The sequence below is a fragment of the Odocoileus virginianus genome, chromosome 5 (assembly GCF_023699985.2).
Source record: "Odocoileus virginianus isolate 20LAN1187 ecotype Illinois chromosome 5, Ovbor_1.2, whole genome shotgun sequence".
Classification (NCBI taxonomy): Eukaryota; Metazoa; Chordata; class Mammalia; order Artiodactyla; family Cervidae; genus Odocoileus; species Odocoileus virginianus.
Genome location: NC_069678.1, coordinates 51404566 through 51423569, shown reverse-complemented (window position 1 = coordinate 51423569; position 19004 = coordinate 51404566). Strand labels below are relative to the sequence as shown.

Genomic DNA, 19004 nt, shown 5'->3' with positions numbered 1-19004 from the left:
ACAAATATAGGTATAGGAATAAATGTAGAGATAGTTTCTTGGCTTCTGGACATACTAGTAAATTACATATTTCTTAAATTTCACAATGACACATTTTCAAGCAATTGCCTAACAGAAAAGTTAAGGCATAACCTTTACTGGCATTTAGCAAAATTAAAATGTTAATGCAAATAAATCCTCAGTAGCTTTCACACATACTGTAAAGACTCCCTTTCAATTGCAGAAATGAAGCAGGAGTGACTTGAGGCACTCTCATTGAAGCTAAAGTATAAAGTCTGGATAAACTATCAGCTTGAAAATCCCATTTAAACGTCCACTGGTTTTGTTGCTCTTACATGCACCTGGAAACAAAATTTACAACAGTTTCAGATTGAATTTATTATTCATCTCTGAGGCAATTTTGGGTGCCATATCATTTTCCCAAGTCTCATCTTGGTCATCTCGCTAGCACTGGCATTCCTCTTTACTGCCCCTGAAGACATATGTCGCCCTGGAGCTGCAGGAGTAGAAAATGCTGATGTGCCCCTCCCTGCCCCTCCCACAGGTGCAAGAGCCCAGAGCATATCCTGAAACGTAGTGCTAGGCATTACCTTGCCTCAGGGACTAGCAGCAGGCCGAACCAGAGTCTGGGTCAGCCTTGAAGAACACACTCCCGAGAGTAAGAGCCATCACTCTCTTGCCACTGTCCCGTTATCCTGCCCTGGTGACTGCCGACACTGATGCGCCTTCTCCCCTGGCAAACTCAGGAGCTCACAGTAACTCTACCAGTATTATGCATGAAACTGACCAGGTATCAAAGTCCTAAATTTTATTTCTGATCTCTACTTCGGTCATATAATTAACCTTTTCCACATACCAAATTTTGGACCATAAAAAAGGCTGAATGCTGAAGAACTGATGTTTTTTGAACTGTGGTGATGGAGAAGACTCTTGAGAGTCCCTTGGACTGCAAGGAGATAAAACCAGACAATCCTAAAGGAAATCAACCCTGAATATTCATTGGAAGGACAGATGCTAATCTGAAGCTCTAATACTTTGGCCACCTGATGCAAAGAACTGACTCATTGCAAAAGACCCTGATGCTTGGAAAGATTTAAGGCAGGAGGAGAAGGGGATGACAGAAGATGAGATTATATGATGGCATCACCAACTCGATGGGCATGAGCTTGAACAAATTCTGGGAGATAGTGGAGGACAGGGAAGCTTGGTGTGCTGCAGTCCATAGGGTTTCAAAGAATCAGACACAACTTAACAACTGAACAACAACATTCCAAAATTTAGGTTGTAACTTCTACATAATGAAAACCACAATGCCCATATATAGATATTTGCTTATTGCTTTTCTTCTCTCCATCTATCAAGTCTACATATGTAATTCCTGATCACTGTTCTCAACGTGATTCTCATGACACCTAGCACAACTTCATGGGTAATTTTATGTTTACTGAATATTTTCTATTGATAGTAGTGTCACTGGGGATGCTGTAGCTTCTGTGTTCAACTCTAACAAGCATGCAAATGTTGTCCTATGGATGGAAAGTTTTTGCCATGATCTATACTCTCTTCTATGATTTTTCTGATCACATTGTTTCATCTATTACACATGTAAATCCTGCAAAAAAATTGATTAGGGTTGAGTAATGACTCATGCCCAAGGAGTCTAACATAAATGGCAAAGAGAATGTCAATCATTAACTTGTCAAAGGCCTGCAAGGTACCTGACCCTAAATGAAGGCTAACAGAAACAACAATTAGAAGTTTTAAAAAGGAGATATTACTGTGAAAGAAATGTTTTTTTTTCTGATGGTGAAAGTTGTGATGTCTCTTCTAGTTTATCTAATAGCTAATATTCAGGAAAGAGCAATAAATACCAAATGAGCAACAGGGAAAAGAGCTAGGTACCTGGACTTCCCTGTGGTTCAGATGGTAAAGAATCTGCCTGCAATATGGGAGACTGGGGTTCAATCCCTGGATCAGGATCTCCTGGAGAAGCGAACAGGTAGCCATTCCAGTATTCTAGCCTGGAGAATTCCATGGGCAGAGGAGCTTGGCAGGCTACAGTCCATGGGGTCGCAAAGAGTCAGACACAGCTGGGCAACTAACGCTATCACTGTCACCACGCATCTTACATCATGGTTCCAAAACTCTAGGAGGATGCCAGCTGTGTGATTTTGAGAAATTGCTTTCCCTCAAACATTGTTAGACATGGTAACAATATCCTGCTTTCTGTTCACGTGCCAGCATAAACCACAATATAGCTAAAGTATCATAAAACCCTAGTAATGCTATTCCAAATACACTTACATATTTGTAACCTACTTCTGGATTTCAACTTGTGAATAAAATACAAACCACTGTTTATTTACATGTACATACTGATTCTCAGACACTGTGCCCACTTGATCCTTACCTTAGTCTAGGAGGTGATCGTTACTCTCTTTGACAAAGGAGCAAATAGCCCTAAACAATGAAGTCATCTGCACCAGGCATAAGAATGTTAAGAATACTGTATATCTGCGTAGAAGAAAGTGTTCTTTAAATCTGTCATTTCCCTGTTTTCCTACTGAGGAACAACTGCAGTCCACACTCAGAGGGTAGAGGCTCCCCTAGAACATATTCGTGGAGCAGGGGTCCATGTCAGTGACGCCCATATACTACAATGTGCCTACAGCCTTAAGGAGACTAAGCAGATTTAGACACATTCTTGGGCCCATTTTTAGGTCTTGTTAGACCTTCAGATCCTATTTTTAATAACCCTTGTAATCTTTTTAAAATACTCAGCCAAAGATCAAAGCTGCAGCTTAGCTTTAAGCTACATACTCTATATTTTTCATTTTAATTTGTACTTATACAACATTTTTTTCATAGCAATAAATAGATTTTCCTTCATAAGGGGACAAAATCTGCCCTTAAGGAAAGCAGTAATCATTTTCAGCAAACATTTACTAAGTAACTACCTTTTTGAATATTAAAGGCTAACCCTGAAGAAGGTAAAAAGATAGATAAGACCTGATCTTTCAATGCCAAGGGCGTAAAACCTAATTATGAAGACAGAAATAGTAGAACTCAGGGTCAAAATGTAAAGTGCTTCTTAGTCCCTCTAGAAGGAACAACTTCTGATACCAGGTTGCTTTAAAGAGCTCTGGCTTCCCAATGAGAAAGGGGGCGGAGAAGAATAATCCTTTAAGAAAATGTCAAGGATTCTGATTCTAGCAATAACTCTTAAGGTGGAGGGAGCAAAGCAGGAAAGAGGGGGCAGTTTCAGAAGTAACTTAAGTTTGCCTGCGGATGTGCTCTTTACAAACCACAGAGCCCATATACACCATGACTGCCTCAGAATCACATCTATAGGGAGCCCCCAGGCATGGAAGGAGGATACCCTGCATCTCAGAGGTCTTGAGATAGGAAAGGACTGAGAACCACAATGCTGCTGTGTTTCAGGTGCAACTCCTAGTGACACCATGCTATGTATTCATTTTTCTATTTGTCCTTATTTAATACTGAACAATAATATTTTACACCAACATCTACATCAAGAAGGTCTTAATTTGACTAGGTGGTTACCTTTGTCAGTCATTAAGATAAGAGGCTGTTGTTTCAGAAGGTCTGAACCAGTGCAAAGTTGAGTTGCTTAGAACAGAGTCTGTGATAAAAAACAAGTATAAAGATGGTTACCTACCACAAATGACTTTAACTTATTAAAAACCAACCTTAATACTCCCATAACTTACTATTACTATGATTTATGATTCCTAGAAACCTAGAGAATTAGCTTAATTCTCTTCTAACATAAAATACTACAAGTATCTACTCTCTTTTGAGAAGATTTCATTATCTCCTTTACCACTAAAATAAAATTGTCAGTGCCACAGTCTCCTAAATCTATCTCCATCCTTATTTTTATTATCTACTCTCATAGTTCACAAACTCCTGTTAAGTGCATCTCTAAGCAGCTGATACCTCTGTATTATCTTCCACCCATATGGACCCTTTTTCAGCACTCAGATTTCTGCTTTTATGTTTAGCTGTCACACTGATTAACAAATTGCTTGGGGTAGATGGCATTTTTCTTTCGAGTTTAGCTTTTTTGTTGTTCTAATTTTAGGGAAAGGAGTGTGTGTGTGTGTGTGTGTGTGTGAGAGAGAGAGAGAGAGAGAGAGAGAGAGAGAGATGATGATGATGATATAGCATATAACTTGGAAAAATGTTAGAGAAAAGCATTTTTTTAATGAAAGGGAAAAAACCCATTACACCATGTAGAGATTACTACAAAGATTTTGTTGTTTTTCCTATCAGTCCTTTTTCTCTGTTTGTTTTCTAACTTTTTAGTTTGAAATAATTTTAGACTAACAGAAGAGTTGCAAAATAGTAGTGAGATTTCCTGTATACTCTTTCCCCCAGTTTTCCTACTGATAAGTATACTATGGTAATAGAAGATATTATAAAAATCCTCTATGTATATTTTGACAAGGTGAAATCACACTTTTTGTTCACTGCTTCTTACATTTAATATGATAGCATTTTACATGATAACATTTCTATTATTTAAAATTTCTCAAAACAACATTTTAATGACCAGGAAATATATACTACATCAACACACATTAACATTGTTGGATAGACAGATTGCTTGCAATTTTTTTCTGTTATTAAAAATTCTCATCAACACAGGTTATACATTTTAAAAACATCTACAAATTTTATAGGTCCAAAAATGGTCTCTCATTATAAATTACTTTTTAAATTACCAGGAAGGTGAACATTCTAAATGCTTACTGGTCATTTTTATTTCTTCTTTTATAAATTATTCATCAGGTAGTTTGCCCATGTACTCAGGTGTCTGAATGCATAACTTACAAATTTGTGTAAAGCTTGCATATGAAGAATACTAAGCTTTCAACTCAAAGACTGAAAATATCTTTTACCATTTGCCTATTGCACTTTATTTGCTTTGTTTTCATTTTGATAATCCAAAACACTTTCGCCAATTGAAAACAAAATATCTCTTTTATAGTAGCAATTTGTAATGGAAAGGCATTTTCATTCTTAAACTCTGATCTGAAGATGCTCTTGTTGGGAATAATGGGAATTTCTTTGCTTAAAAAAAGAGCCCATATATTATTCAAATTTGACAAAAGCTGCAAAAGGTTTTGCAGAAGGAATCCCAAGTTATTTTTAAACAAAAGGAATCCCAAGTTGTTTTTTTTTTTAATGCCTCTTAATACAAACTAAGAACAGTTTCTGAAAGGTTTATTTTATATGTTCTCTGGTATTAATTATTTTGTACTATTTTAGTGTCATCAATATTCATAACAATAATTAAGCTAAAAGCTAATGCTTTATTATTACAAATTGAAAATCAGAAAGCTATATACACTCAGCAACACCAAACTACTTGAGTGCCCAAAACAACCCAACCTTTCTCGTATCTCCTGACTCTGTCCTTACTGCTCCCATTGCCAGGAATCTCTCCGCTCCATCCGTCCCACCTCCCGACCAGATGGAAAACTCCTGGGCCTCAATGTCATCCCCCTCCACCATGCCAACCCCTCCTCCCCATACCATCATAATTATTGCATCTGTTTATCTATATTTCCTTTTACTGTCTAATATTAAATTTGTTTTTATAGCTGTCCCCCCTTCTGAAGTGTCAGTGATCTGAGAACAAGAGAGTTAGTTAGTCATCACAGGAGCCCCAGCATCTAGCAAAGGTTTTGAAATATAATAGGAGCCCTGTTAATATCTACAAAATGAACTGAATTATCCACATAAGGTAACAATCTTCAGAAATAGTTATAAGAAACTCAACCTTGTTTTCCAGATTATACTAATAAATAATACTGCAAGTTCATCTACCAACTCTGCCATCAGTTCTGCCTCATGGAGCCTGCAGTTTCATTTTGGCACTGTCAAACGCTTTCACTGATAGTGACTCAGGAAGAAAAGAACACCTTTTCTCAGGCAGATTATTATTAATCGCTCTTTTTATTTCTTTTAACTTTTTATTTTGAAATAATTTCAAACTTACAGAAGAGTTGGAAGAATAGAACAAAGAACTGTTGTATAGCCTTCAATCAAATTCACTGTACCACTTTGCCATATTTCTCTTTCTACCCACACACACAAACACAAGCACATCCAAAAGACATCTTTGCTGAACCATTTGAGAATTATTTGCAGAATCGTGTCTTTTTATCCCTAAGTACTTCATTCTTCTTTCCTAAGAACAAGAACATTCTCTACATGACCACAGATAAATAAATTAGGTACTGGGTTTGTCTGATGTTTCCACATGATTAGATTCAAGTTATGCATTTTTGGCAAGCATACTACAGAAATGGTGTTGTGACTTTCTCAGTGTATCATGTCAGAAATCAAACTCAGTTTATTCCATCATTATGATGTTAACTTTGATCACTCAATAAAGTAGTGTTAAGTTTCTCCACTGTCAAGTTACCATTTCTTGCTTTGTAATTAGTAGGTAATCTCTAAGGAGATACTCTGATGACACATAAATATCCCATTCCTCTTCACACTTAGCACTCATCGATTATTTTCTGAATCCACTTTTACAATAGTGGTTGCAAAATGGCAATTTTCTGCTTCCATTATTCCTTCTACATTTGCTTATGTAGCCATTCTTTTCCTTAAATATCTTCTCCTTGATTTGTGTTTTTATTCCTTATAAGTATGTCCAAATTCAAGACTTGTTTCAAAAATTATTTTTAGATTTTTTAAATGTTATCACGTTTTTCTTTAACTTTCCATTTTCAAAGTTACATGTTAAGAAGCCCAGAGCTGACATTTCACATTGCTCCACTTAACCATTTTTGTACTTCATAAAATTTGTTTAAGACTTCTAAGTCTTTCTTCAAACTTCTAACTGTAATCCAAGACTAGATTGGTCTCATTACAGTGCTACCTAATCAGTCATGGAAAATGTCTAATTTCTGTCTAAGAATCTTGTTAACATATCTCTGGTTTGTACAGACTCATTTTTATCACATTTCATTGCACAGCAAAGAATAAGAAAGATTTAGTCTAATCCTGCAATTTAGATACCAATAAACTTCTATTCTACTAGCTTAAGTTTGTGTTCAGACAAAAATCAAAATGAAATCCTCAGATAATAGATTGATCTAATAACTTTAGTGGGGGGAAAAAAAAAAAAACTTTGGGAGCTTCTCTGGTGTCTCAGTGGTAAAGATTTCACCTGCCAGTGCAGGAGACGCAGGTTCGATCCCTGATCTGGGAAGATCCCATGTGCCGTGGAGCAACAATCCCACACACCACAATTACTGAGCCTGTTCTCCAGAGCCTGCGAGCCACAGCTCCTGAGCCCACATGTCTCAACTACTGAAGTTCACATTCCCTAGGGCTTATGTTCTGCAACAAGCGAAGTCACGTTAGTGAGAAGCCTATGCACAGAATAGCTGCCCCTTGCCACAACTAGAGTAAAGCGTACACAACGATGAAGATCAAATAAAGAAAATTTTAATACTTTGGATGTTAACTTTCTAAAGTTAGATGATTTTGTAAACCTATGCATTTACCTTTAAGTAACTACCATATTAAAAAATAATTTAGGAAATCTTGCTGCTAAATATTACTCAAGTTCTTTTTTTCTGAAATTATATCTCCAGTCTTAAGATTAAGGGCTATGTGTTCTGAAATATGCTGTTATTTCAAGTCAAGCAGTGCCACTTTGAAAGGACCCACAAATACATATAATACTTCAGAGCCAACATCAATTGTGTACGGTGAAAAAAATCATTTGAAACTTGGAAACTATGGCATGGAGGATCATAGATTTTCAGAGCTTGGTGGTCACATCCAGAAGGCAAGAGGACATGAGGTGATTTGGCCACAATCTATTCATATCAAGTAGATAAGGATGACATATTAATTAAAAATGCCAAAGAGAGATTGATGATTTGAAGAGCATAGGTCTATCCATGTTTAACAGTGTTGAGTTTGTCACCCCCGCCTACAGCCTCACCTTTTGTTAGTCATCCTCTCCTGAGGGGATGTGGCTTTATGGCTGCGACCTCAGTCCCAGACTGGTTTCAAGACCCAATCCTGATTTTAGGCAGGTGATATTTAAGGAAATTCAGTCAGTTTGTTTAGAACTGACATCAAATGAACCATGCTCTTTTTTCCTGAACTCTGACTTTGCATGCAGAGGTTTTCCTCTGACTCCTTAACCAGATTCCCATTTTGGTTCAGATCCCACCTTGAACCAATGACTGACCTGCTCTGTTGCACACTCACCTGCTGAGATTTTCAAATGTTAGCATAACTGAAGATCCTGCACCATCTAGCTCTCTTTTGTCAATGTACCTCTGTTAGGGCTTCCCAGTTGGCACTAGTGGTAAAGAACCTGCATGCCAATGCAGCAGACATTAAGAGACATGGGTTCGATTCCTGGGTCAGGAAGATCCCCTGGAGGAGGGCATAGCAACCCACTCCAGTATTCTTGCCTAGAGAATCCCAAGGACAGAGATGTCTGGCAGGCTACAGTCCATGGGGTTGCATAGAGATGACTTAGCATGCATGCATACCTCTATCACTAAACATTGAATTAGTCTATCTCACATCAAACACCTGTGATCTTTCTCATTTATTCCAACATTTATGAAGTGCCTCTTCTATGTCAAATAGTGCACTAAACACAGGTATAAATATTAATGATGAAAATAGGTACACTTTAATTCCTGACCTTAAGGAACTCAACATTCTTGTGAGGGTGACAGAGTAGAAAGAACCATGTAATCATAAGGTGGGAAACTATTAGAAGGAAAGAGGGAATAATAGAGTTAGGGGGAAACCTCTCAGGGAAGGCAACATTAAGGATGGAGACTTGAAAGATGAAATAAACTAGCCATGTGAAGTACTGCAAAGAGCATTTCAGGTGTGAAATGTATAAAAGAGTAGGTGTGAATACTCTAAACAGGCTTAGAGAAGCTGGAAGAAATGGAGGCAAGTGCAGCTGCCACATGTTAAGGGAAGAGGAAAAATGCTTAAATGAAAAAGAAGAGGCAGAGCATGTAGACCCTTATGGGCCAAAAGATAACACACTGGGACTTCCCTGGTGGCCCAGTGGTTAAGAATTTGCCTACCAAGGCAGGGGACACGGGTTCCATTCCCAGTCCAGGAAGATTCCAGGTACTGCAGAGCGACTGAACCCATGCTCCACAAAAGAGAGGCCAGTGAAGCAAGAAGCCTGTACAGGGCAACTAGAGAGTAGCGCCCCAGCCCCTTACCACAACTAGAGAAAGCCCACACACAGCAACAAAGACCCAGCACAGTCGAAAATAAATTAAAAAATTAAAATTAGAAAAATAAGCCATTTAGACTATAATATGATTGCAATAAGAAGCCACTGAAGGATTTTAAATAGGGAAACTACATGATTTTCAAAAATTTTTTAAAGATTAGTGAGTTGAAACAGGTGTTAAAACATGTTCACAGTATTATACATAATAGCCAAAAAGTGGAAGCAATCCAAATGTCCATCAACTGATGAATAAACAAAATGTGATATATTCATACAATAAAATATTGCTCAGCCATAAATAGGAATTAAGGACTGATACATGTTCCATCAAGGATGAACCTTGAAAACATTTCTCATGAAAGAAACCACACACAAAAGCCACAAAATTTTTTTTAAAAAGGCCACAATATATGATTCAATTTACATGAAATGTCCCCAATAGACAATTCATGAAGACAGAAAGCACATCACTGGTTTTCAGGGGAAGAACAGTGGAAAGTGTTTAACAGATCAGGGTTTCTTTTTGAAAGTGTTCTAGAATTAGATAGCAGTGATAGCTGCAAAACATTCTGAATATATGAAAAGTCACTCAATTGTATACTTTTTACATGGTTAAAATGACTGACTTCATGTTACATAAATTTTACCTATATAAAGAAGAATACCACTCTTTGGACAATGCTTGGTTTGTGGGGCAGGGGGAGCCTAGCAACTGTAGGAGGTGGTCTATAACTGGATTAGGGTGGTAACTGGAGAGGTCAAGGAAAGGGAAAAGATCCGCTATGTATTTTGGAGGTAAAGTTTACTGTATTTTCCGATGTAAGGGACTGAGAGTGAAGGGAGTGAAGAAGAGAAGGAAAGAAGGATAAATGTAGGGAGAGAAAGAGAAGAACAGAAGGAGGCAGGGAGGGAGAGATGGAGGGAGGGATCTAATACCCAGAGGCTTCAGACCTGGAAGAGGAATGTGTTTTAAGAAGAAATGAAGATGTCAGCTTTGGACACATTAACCTTGAGATACCCCCAATCCACTGGTTTGGACAACCCACTTACCAGTGAATTAATTTTTAACATTTCTAAACTTCTGTTTCCTCATCTATATAAAACAAGAATATCAAGTGTTCATTGGAGATGGTTGTCATGAGACTTAAGTTAGGTAATTGATGTAAAGCTCTTAGCACGATTTCTAACATATAATAAATCTTGAGTCACTATCAGAGATTATCACTGTCATAAACTCTGTCCTGATTATTATAATTAATCTATAAACTGCCTCTCTGTTCCTTCTTCTAGCACCTGCAGATGCTTGGCCCAAACTAGAGGACTTTGGGGAACAAAGTTTAAGGCTCTCCTTATCTATTTTCTCTTACTGCGGCTGAGTATATAACTAGCCATGATCATAGGCAATATTGACTGAGGGATAAGATTAAAAATAATAGTCAGATGCCTCAGCCAGGCAAGTATATTCCAGTGGCAGAGAAGGAACACTGGGCTCCAGTAACTGCATGACACTCTCCTTATTAAGAGCATCCAACTCACTTTCTTCTAATTTTTACTTCCTTGGCATCCTCCTGTCTTTAATTTCCCAAGTGTTCTTTTTCTCAGGGAATAAAAGGTTCTGACAAGCTGACGTGAATATCTAGTCTAATTGGCAGTTAATTTCCTCATAGAGACTTGTAAATTGATGTCCTGATTTATAGTCAGACTCATAAGTTTGTTGAGAAGGGGCCAATTTGCCTGGGCCTGTTAACCTCTGGATGGCCACATAATAGCAGTTACTGAACATGAGAGTGTGTGTCAGACTCTGGACAATGATGATCACTAAGGTCAACACACCCTCTGACACCAAGCTGAAACAGCTAATCATACTTAATGGTACAATGTTTCACAGTGTGGTTGTGAATATTAAGTGAGTTAATAGATCTTAAAGTACCTAACATATTTTAGATTATCAATAAAGTTTATTTTTCAACTCTTTAAGCCATATGCAACACAATAGGGAAAAGACTCAAGTTTGAAAAATTTTTAGATGAACTGAAATGATCCTAAATTTTTCCCCCCACTCCATCCTATATTTGTTAGTCACTCAGTCATGTCTGGCTCTCTGCAACCCCAAGGACTGTAGCCCACTAGACTCCTCTGTTTATGGGATTTCCCAGGCAAGAATAGTGGAGTAGTTTGCCATTCCCTTCTCCAGGAGATCTTACTGACCCAGGAATTGAACCCAGATCTCCTGCATTGCAGGTGGATTCTTTACCATCTGAGACACCAGGGAAGCCCTAACCCTTTCCTCTTCCAAAGAGTAGTGGGTTTTTTTAGAGGCTTCTTATTTGTGCAACAATCCTTTTGCCATTGGCTGTCTTCATAGATATCATTCAGTAATGCTTAGAAGATTCATGCAAATCAAAATTATACCTAAAAATAACATCATATATTCTGAGAAAAAATTTACAAGCTCTGTAACCTTGGACAAGTCACAACCTTTCTCCATGTCTGTGTCTCATAGACAGTAACTGTGCCTTACCAGCCCTTCTTATAACATCTCTTGGTGTTCCTCCCATCTCTGAAATCTATTTAACTATATTTACCACTGAATCCTCAGCACTCAGTACAAAGTATGTATTACTGACATGTATGCTGAATGATTGGATAGCTGTATTTTAAGGCTATATTTTCCTCACAACTTTCATAAATAAGTAAGTCCAATGATTACAATAAAGGAAATGAAACTCAGTCACTAACTTGCTATCCATAAAAGCTTGAAGTTCTTATTTAAAGAAACATAATTTTAAAAATTCATTGATTGATGGTAAAGAACAGATTCTCATGGAAGCTTTTTAAATGCCAATCTTAACACCATTATAATGGGTGGGTGAGTGAGTAGGTGAATTGATGAACCAATTGATAAAATACCTTATTCATATAAAAATATATCCTGCTAAATTTTTTAAGAGCATAAATTTCCAGGTCAGTTTTTTTTTTTTTTTTACTTCTCCCCCACCTCTGAACGCTCAGAAAATCTTGTTCTCAATAACTAATTCAAGAAATCTATCCCTCTGGATTTTTTGTCATGTTTAAGAAATGATGACACCCTTCAATACTGACTATCAACACAGTATATAAGAAGAGGCTCCATTTGTGGCTCTTTGATTCTATAGTGGTATATTTACTTTCTAGATGTTAGCTTTACTATCTCACTCTTCCCACACTGATAATAATAAAATAATTATAAATAACTTTCCCATCCTTTTCACTTTTATTAATAAACTATTTCAAGAATGTAGAGGATCTTTAAAAATTCTATTTCAATTTATTACTGATGACATAAAAGTCTGGACATCCACCTGAAAATTAATATACAAAGTGAAGAATAGAAAAACATGAGCTTGCAGAAAACATTTTATTGCCTTTCCTAATAAACCTCATGTTTCCACAAAAAGTATTAGAACTGTATTTGTTTTGTTCTTGTATCCATAATCACAGTAGGCTAAATAAAACTATTTATATTGTCTAGACTTTAGCTTCCCTCAATTAAATGTAGTTCAGTGGAATAAATATTATTGACTACCTGCTGGGAGCCAAAGCTATACCAGGTTCTAAGGAGTCAAAGATTAATAAGACATTTTCTAATTCTCATGAAATTCACAACTTAATTAGTGTATTGTTTTTTGTTTTACAAAACCTCGGCCTCATTCTCATTCTAATCAGAACTGCTCTACTTTTACCAGCTGTATATTTTAGGACTTAATAAAGTACTGCCTTAAGATGTCTGGGGAAAAAAAAATCACTGGTCTGGAGGAAGTTATGGGCATTGTACTTGTTGTACAGGTAATAATTGTATTTTCTCAGCCTGGGTTCCTCAGAATACAGAACCTAAGACAAAGAAGTATGTTTCAGGGAACAAAATTTTGGGGAGAAGGAACAAAGTGGGGAAGGAGGGAAAGTCAGAAAAAGATTTGTTATTGAATTGACTGGCCACCGATACAGAAGGTTGGATATGGAGTCTTACAGGACACACTAATAACTCTCAGGGAAAGAAAGCACAGAGCATTTACCCATTACTCTGCTCTTCATGGACTTCCTTCATAGGTCAGTCGGTAAAGAATCTGCCTGCAATGCAAGAGACCTGGGTTCGATTCCTGGGATGGGAAGATCCCCTGGAGAAGGAAATGGCAACCCACTCCAGGATTCTTGCCTGGAGAATCCCATGGACAGAGGAGCCTGGTGGGCTACAGTCCATGGGGTCTCAAGAGTCGGACACAACTTAGCGACTAAACCACCACCACCTCTTCTTCATTGGTCAATGGTGTCCCCCAGGGCAATAACTCCCCATCATTTCTTCTTTTTCATATGTTCGACTGCTGGTCAAAATCCCATGATGCCCCATGCTACTTCACCATCAAGTAAAGAATCTCAAAGGCTAGACTAGGGGTCTGATAGCTTACGGTGAATGATGCTGGATTCATGATCGCATACCAGGGACCAAGCTTGATCACTCAAGAGTGATCAAGGGATTAAAGCAAGCCTTCTCTGTGTCAAGGAATGCTTCTGACATAGACATCAGAAGGGGATCGGAGAGTGACCCCTCCATACGTGCTAGTCTGAAGAGCTATACACTTTTTAAATTAGTTGTTACAATAAATAAAAAGAATGTCCCAAGGTTGAAAAATTTTACCAGACCCACTCCCACAGTTTACATTTAAGATAAGAGGATTAGAACTTAACAATAGAAAGATTTTACCAGACCCACTCACTTAATATACATTTAAGATAACAGGATTAGTCAGAAGGTTTTCAAGAAATAGAAACTGTCTTCAATCAGGAAACACTGCTGTTATATAATCCTTAGTAGAATTTAAACTGAGTTTTTTTGTTGTTGTGTAATCATCAGTGTAAAGCAAAAAACATTTTATGTGACTAAGACTATAGAATGTAAAGAGAGAAAAAAAAAAAAAAAAAGACCTTTGTCCTCTCCTCCTCCTTGAGAATTTCAGACCCCTATCTCCTCCTTGAGAACCCCAGTCCCCTTTCTTCTCCTTGGGGACCCCAGACTTCTTATCAACCTGCGTAGGGTTGGGGGGTGTAAATGACAAGAAAGAATGGGTATTCCAGACAGAAAGAACAATTTATGTAAGACACAAAAGTTTCAAACAGTCAGATATATTTGAAGTATGCTAAGAAAATCAGCATCCCTGGAGTTGAAGCAGTAGTAGATTAATTTAGAGATGTAGACAAGATTCAAAACTAATGAACTTGATAAGCCACGTTAGGAGGTAACTTCAGTAAGTTCAGTCACTCAGTCCTGTCTGATTATTTGTGACCCCGTGGACTGCAGCATGCCAGGCTTCCCTATCCATCACCAACTCCCAGAACTTACTCAAACTCATGTCCACTGAGTTGGTGATGCCATCCAACCATCTCATCCTCTGTCATCCCCTTCTCCTCCTGCCTTCAATTTTTCCCAGCATCAGGGTCTTTTCAAATGAGTCAGTTCTTTGCCTTAGGTGGCCAAAGTATTTCAGCTTCAGCATCAGTCCTTACAATGAATATTTAGGATTGATCCCCTTTAGGATGGACTGGTTGGATCTCCGTGCTATCCAAGGGACTCTCAAGAGTCTTCTCCAACACCACAGTTCAAAAGCATAAATTCTTTGGCACTCAGCTTTCTTTATAGTCCAACTCTCACATCCATACATAACTACTGGAAAAAACATAGTTTTGACTAAATGGATCTTTGTTGGCAAAGTAATGTTCCTGCTTTTTAATATGATGTCTAGGTTGGTAATAGATTTTCTTCCAAGGAGCAAGCACCTTTTAATTTCTAGGAGGTAACTTAGTACCAGAAAAAAAAATAAAGGGAAAGTCATTTGAGTGATTTTAAATGAAAAAGTGAATTTAGGAAGGGTATAAATGGAATAATTCTGATCAACATTATTATACTTGTGAAATGAGAAGTATGATGTATGTAAAGGATTTAGGAAACACAATTAAGGTAGAATATTACTTTTATTAACACACAGACTATGCTACATTAGGATATATATTGTAAGCCCTAGACAACCACTAAAAACAATAAAAGGTAGAGCTAAGATATCAACAGAGGAAATAAAATGAAACACACATGCAAAAGAACAATTCAAATCAATTAAAAGAAGTCAAGGAATGAGTAACAGAGGAAAAAGTAGAGATAAAAAAATGGAATAAAAAAAAAGATAGTACACTGAAACCCAAATATTTCAAAGATAATATTAAATGTAAATGGATTAAATACCCTCAATTAAAAAGACAAATCAATGTAATACAAATGAACCTCACTGATACTATGCAAATTGAAAGAAACTGGAAATAAAGAGTACATATTCAGTAATTTGATTTGTACAAAAGTTCAAGAGAGACAAAGTCATTTTATATTGATAGAAATCAGACAGACCAGTAATTGCCTGGGACACAGGGCTGCAAGAGACTGACATTATGAAACTGCCAAGGTGTAAGAGTGAACTTTGGGGGAAGATTTAAAATGTTCTATATCTTAATTGGTTCGGTGGTTTAAAGAGCTCTATGCACAATACATTTTTCAAAGTCATTGATCTGTCCACTTAGAATGTGTGAGTTTTATAGTTTCTGGTCTTATATTAGGTTTTTTATTTAGGTCTTTATTTTTGAATTTATTTTCTTGGACTCCAAGAAATCACTGCAGATGGTGACTGCAGCCATGAAATTAAAAGACACGTGCTTCCTGGAAGAAAAGTTATGACAAACCTAGACAGCATGCTAAAAAAAGAGACATCACTTTGCCAACAAAGGTCTGTCTAGTCAAAGCTATGGTTTTTCCAGTAGTCACGTGTGGATGTGAGAGTTGACCATAAAGAAGGGTGAGCACAGAAGAATTGATGCTTTTGAACTGTGGTGTTGGAGAAGACTCTTGAGAGTCCCTTGGACTGCAAGGAGATCAAGCCAGTCAGTCCTAAAGTAAATCAGTCTTGAATATTCATTGGAAGGACTGATGCTGAAGCTCCAATACTTTGGCCTAATGCAAAGAGCCAACTTATTAGAAAAGACCCTGATGCTGGGAAAGACTGAGGTAAGAGAAGGGGACAACAGAGGATGAGATGGTTGAATGGCATCACCAACTCAATGGACATGAATTTGAGCAAGCTCCAGGAGATGGTGAGGGACAGGGAAGCCTGGCACACTGCAGTCCACGGAGTCACAAAGAGTCGGACACAACTGAGCGACGGAACAACAAATTTTTGAATATGGTACTAAAGAATGTTCTAATTTCATTATTTTACAGGCAGCTAACCAGTTTTCCCAGTTCCACTTATTGAAATGACTGTCTTCTCCCCATTGTGTATTCTTGCCTCTGGGGTCATAGATTAATTGACCATAAGTGTGGGTTTATACCTGAGCTCTCTATATTGTTCCATTAATCTATCTGTCTGTTTTTATGCCAGTACCATATTGTTTTAATTACTATAGCTTTGTAGTATAAAACTCCTAGAGGAAAACAAACAGAACACTCTTTGACATAAACCAAAGTAATATTTTTGGATCCATCTCCTAAAGGAAATACAAGCAAATAATTAACAAATGGGACCTAAGTAGACAAAAGCTTTTGCACAGCAAAGGAAACCACCAAAACAAAAAGACAACCTACTAAATGGGAGAAAATATTTGTAAATGATATGGCTGATAGGGATTAATATTCAACATATATAAACAGTTCATACAATGCAACATTTAAAAAAAATTTTTTTAATGGGGAAGGAAAAATAAATAAATAAATAAATGGGATTCCCTGGCAGTATAGTGGTTAGGACTTGGCACTTTCATTACCAGGGTCTGGGTTCAGTCCCTGGTCAGGGAACTAAGATGCTGCAAACCATGTCACAGAGCAAAAATTTAAAAAGGAGGCAGAAGAACTGAATAAATATTTTTCCAAAGGGGAAAGCTGATGGCCAACAGACACAAGAAAGATGCTCAGCATCACTAACCATCAGGGAAATGCAAATGAAAATCACAGTGAGCTATCACCTCACACCTGTCTGAATGGCTATCATCAAAAAGAACACAAATAACACATATTGGTAAGGATGTAGAGAAAAGGGAACTTTCACATACTAATGATGGAAATGTTAATTGGCACAGTCACTGTGGAAAACAGTATGGGGGGGTCTCAAAAATTAAAAATAGAACTACTATATGATCTACCAATTCTACTCCTGGGTATACGCTTGGAAAAAAAACAAAAACAATAATTTGAAATGACACCTGCCTCCCAATGTTCATAGCAACATTATTTATTTGATGGACAATTAGGAAGCAACCTAAGTGTCCATCAAAAGATGAATGGATAAAGAAGCTTTTATATATATATATATATCACATTAATATACACATATACATAGATATATCACACACACATATATACATACACACACACACACACATACGTGTGTGTGTGTGTGTTTATGGCTCAGTGGTAAAGAAACCACCTGCCAATGCAGGAGATGCAGGTTCAGTCCCTGCATCAGGAAGATCCCCTGGAGAAGGAAATGGCAACCCACTCCAGTATTCTTGCCTGGAGAATTCCATGGGCAGAGAAGCCTGGTGGGCTACAGTCCATGGAGGGACAAAAGAGTCGACCACAACTTAACAACTATATACAATGGAGTACTACTAAGTAAAAAAAAAAAAAAAGAAGAAGAATATTTTGCCATTTGGAGCAACTCAGGTGAACTTGTCCCTTGTGGCTCCTGCAGTGCAGCAGACCAGGGTTCAGTCCCTGCATTGGGAAGATCCCCTGGAGGAGGGCATGGCAACACACTCCAGTATTCTTGCCTGGAAAATCCCCATGGACAGAGGAGCCTGGTTGGCTGCAATCCACGGGGTCACAAAGAGTCGGACATGACTGAATGACTAAGCACACACATGGGTGAACTTGGATGGCATCATGCCATCAGAGAAAAACAAAAACTACTTGGAATCACTTATATGTGGAATCTAAAAAATACAACAAACTAGTGAATATAAAAGAAGCAGACTCACACATACAGAGAACAAACTAGTGGTTTGTAGCTTAGGGGTCTGTGAATGGGAGGTACAATTGATTGTGGGTAAGACAGTCTACAAGGATGTATTGCACAAAATGGGAAATATAGCCAATATTTTGTAATAGCTATAAATGAAGTATAACCATTAGAAATTGTATAAAATTTTTTAAATTTAAAAAATGGTGACTTTTATTGTGTGTGAATTATACATAGACAAACTATATTTTCAAAAAGCAGAAAACATCTCTCAGCTTTCTTTTTGAATGAGTAAATGGTGATAATGAGGACAATACAGGAGGAAGAGAAAGTCTGGGCTTCACCTAAGAGGGTTGTTTACATGAAGTACCAATTTGAAACTATATTGCTATGCTAGGGGCTGAGAGAGCAAGGATGAAAAATACACAGTTCCCCTGTCTTGAAGGACAAAAATAGTCTAATGGAGGATGTATGAAGACAACCTAGTTTAACACATTATGAGAAATGTTCCATCAGCGTTATAAACAAAGTGTTTCAGGAGAAAAATACTTAATGTTTTAATTTAAAATAATTAAAAATACTCAAAGTTTCTCATCAATAGGTAAAAACAAACATCTGTGTATTCATACCATAGAATGCTATTTCAACAATAAAAAGAAACTATTGAACATGCAAAATCACGGATGAGTCTCCAAATAATT

General features: G+C 37.3%; 1 protein-coding gene across 12 annotated transcripts in view; it reads right to left on the bottom strand.

The window, feature by feature from the left end:
• The window catches only part of SLC44A5 (solute carrier family 44 member 5), a 436507-nt gene that overhangs the window by 351784 nt on the left and 65719 nt on the right, over positions 1 to 19004 (bottom strand). For 10 of the 12 annotated variants that reach the window (XM_020902923.2, XM_020902941.2, XM_070467907.1 and 7 more), the window contains one exon: positions 3565 to 3643. The exons of the other annotated variants lie outside the window; for them this stretch is intronic. In XM_020902923.2, the coding sequence (XP_020758582.2) occupies positions 3565 to 3577 (13 nt within the window). In that variant the 5' untranslated portion in view covers positions 3578 to 3643. The remainder of the gene's footprint in view (positions 1 to 3564; positions 3644 to 19004) is intronic. 12 annotated transcript variants of the gene reach the window in all.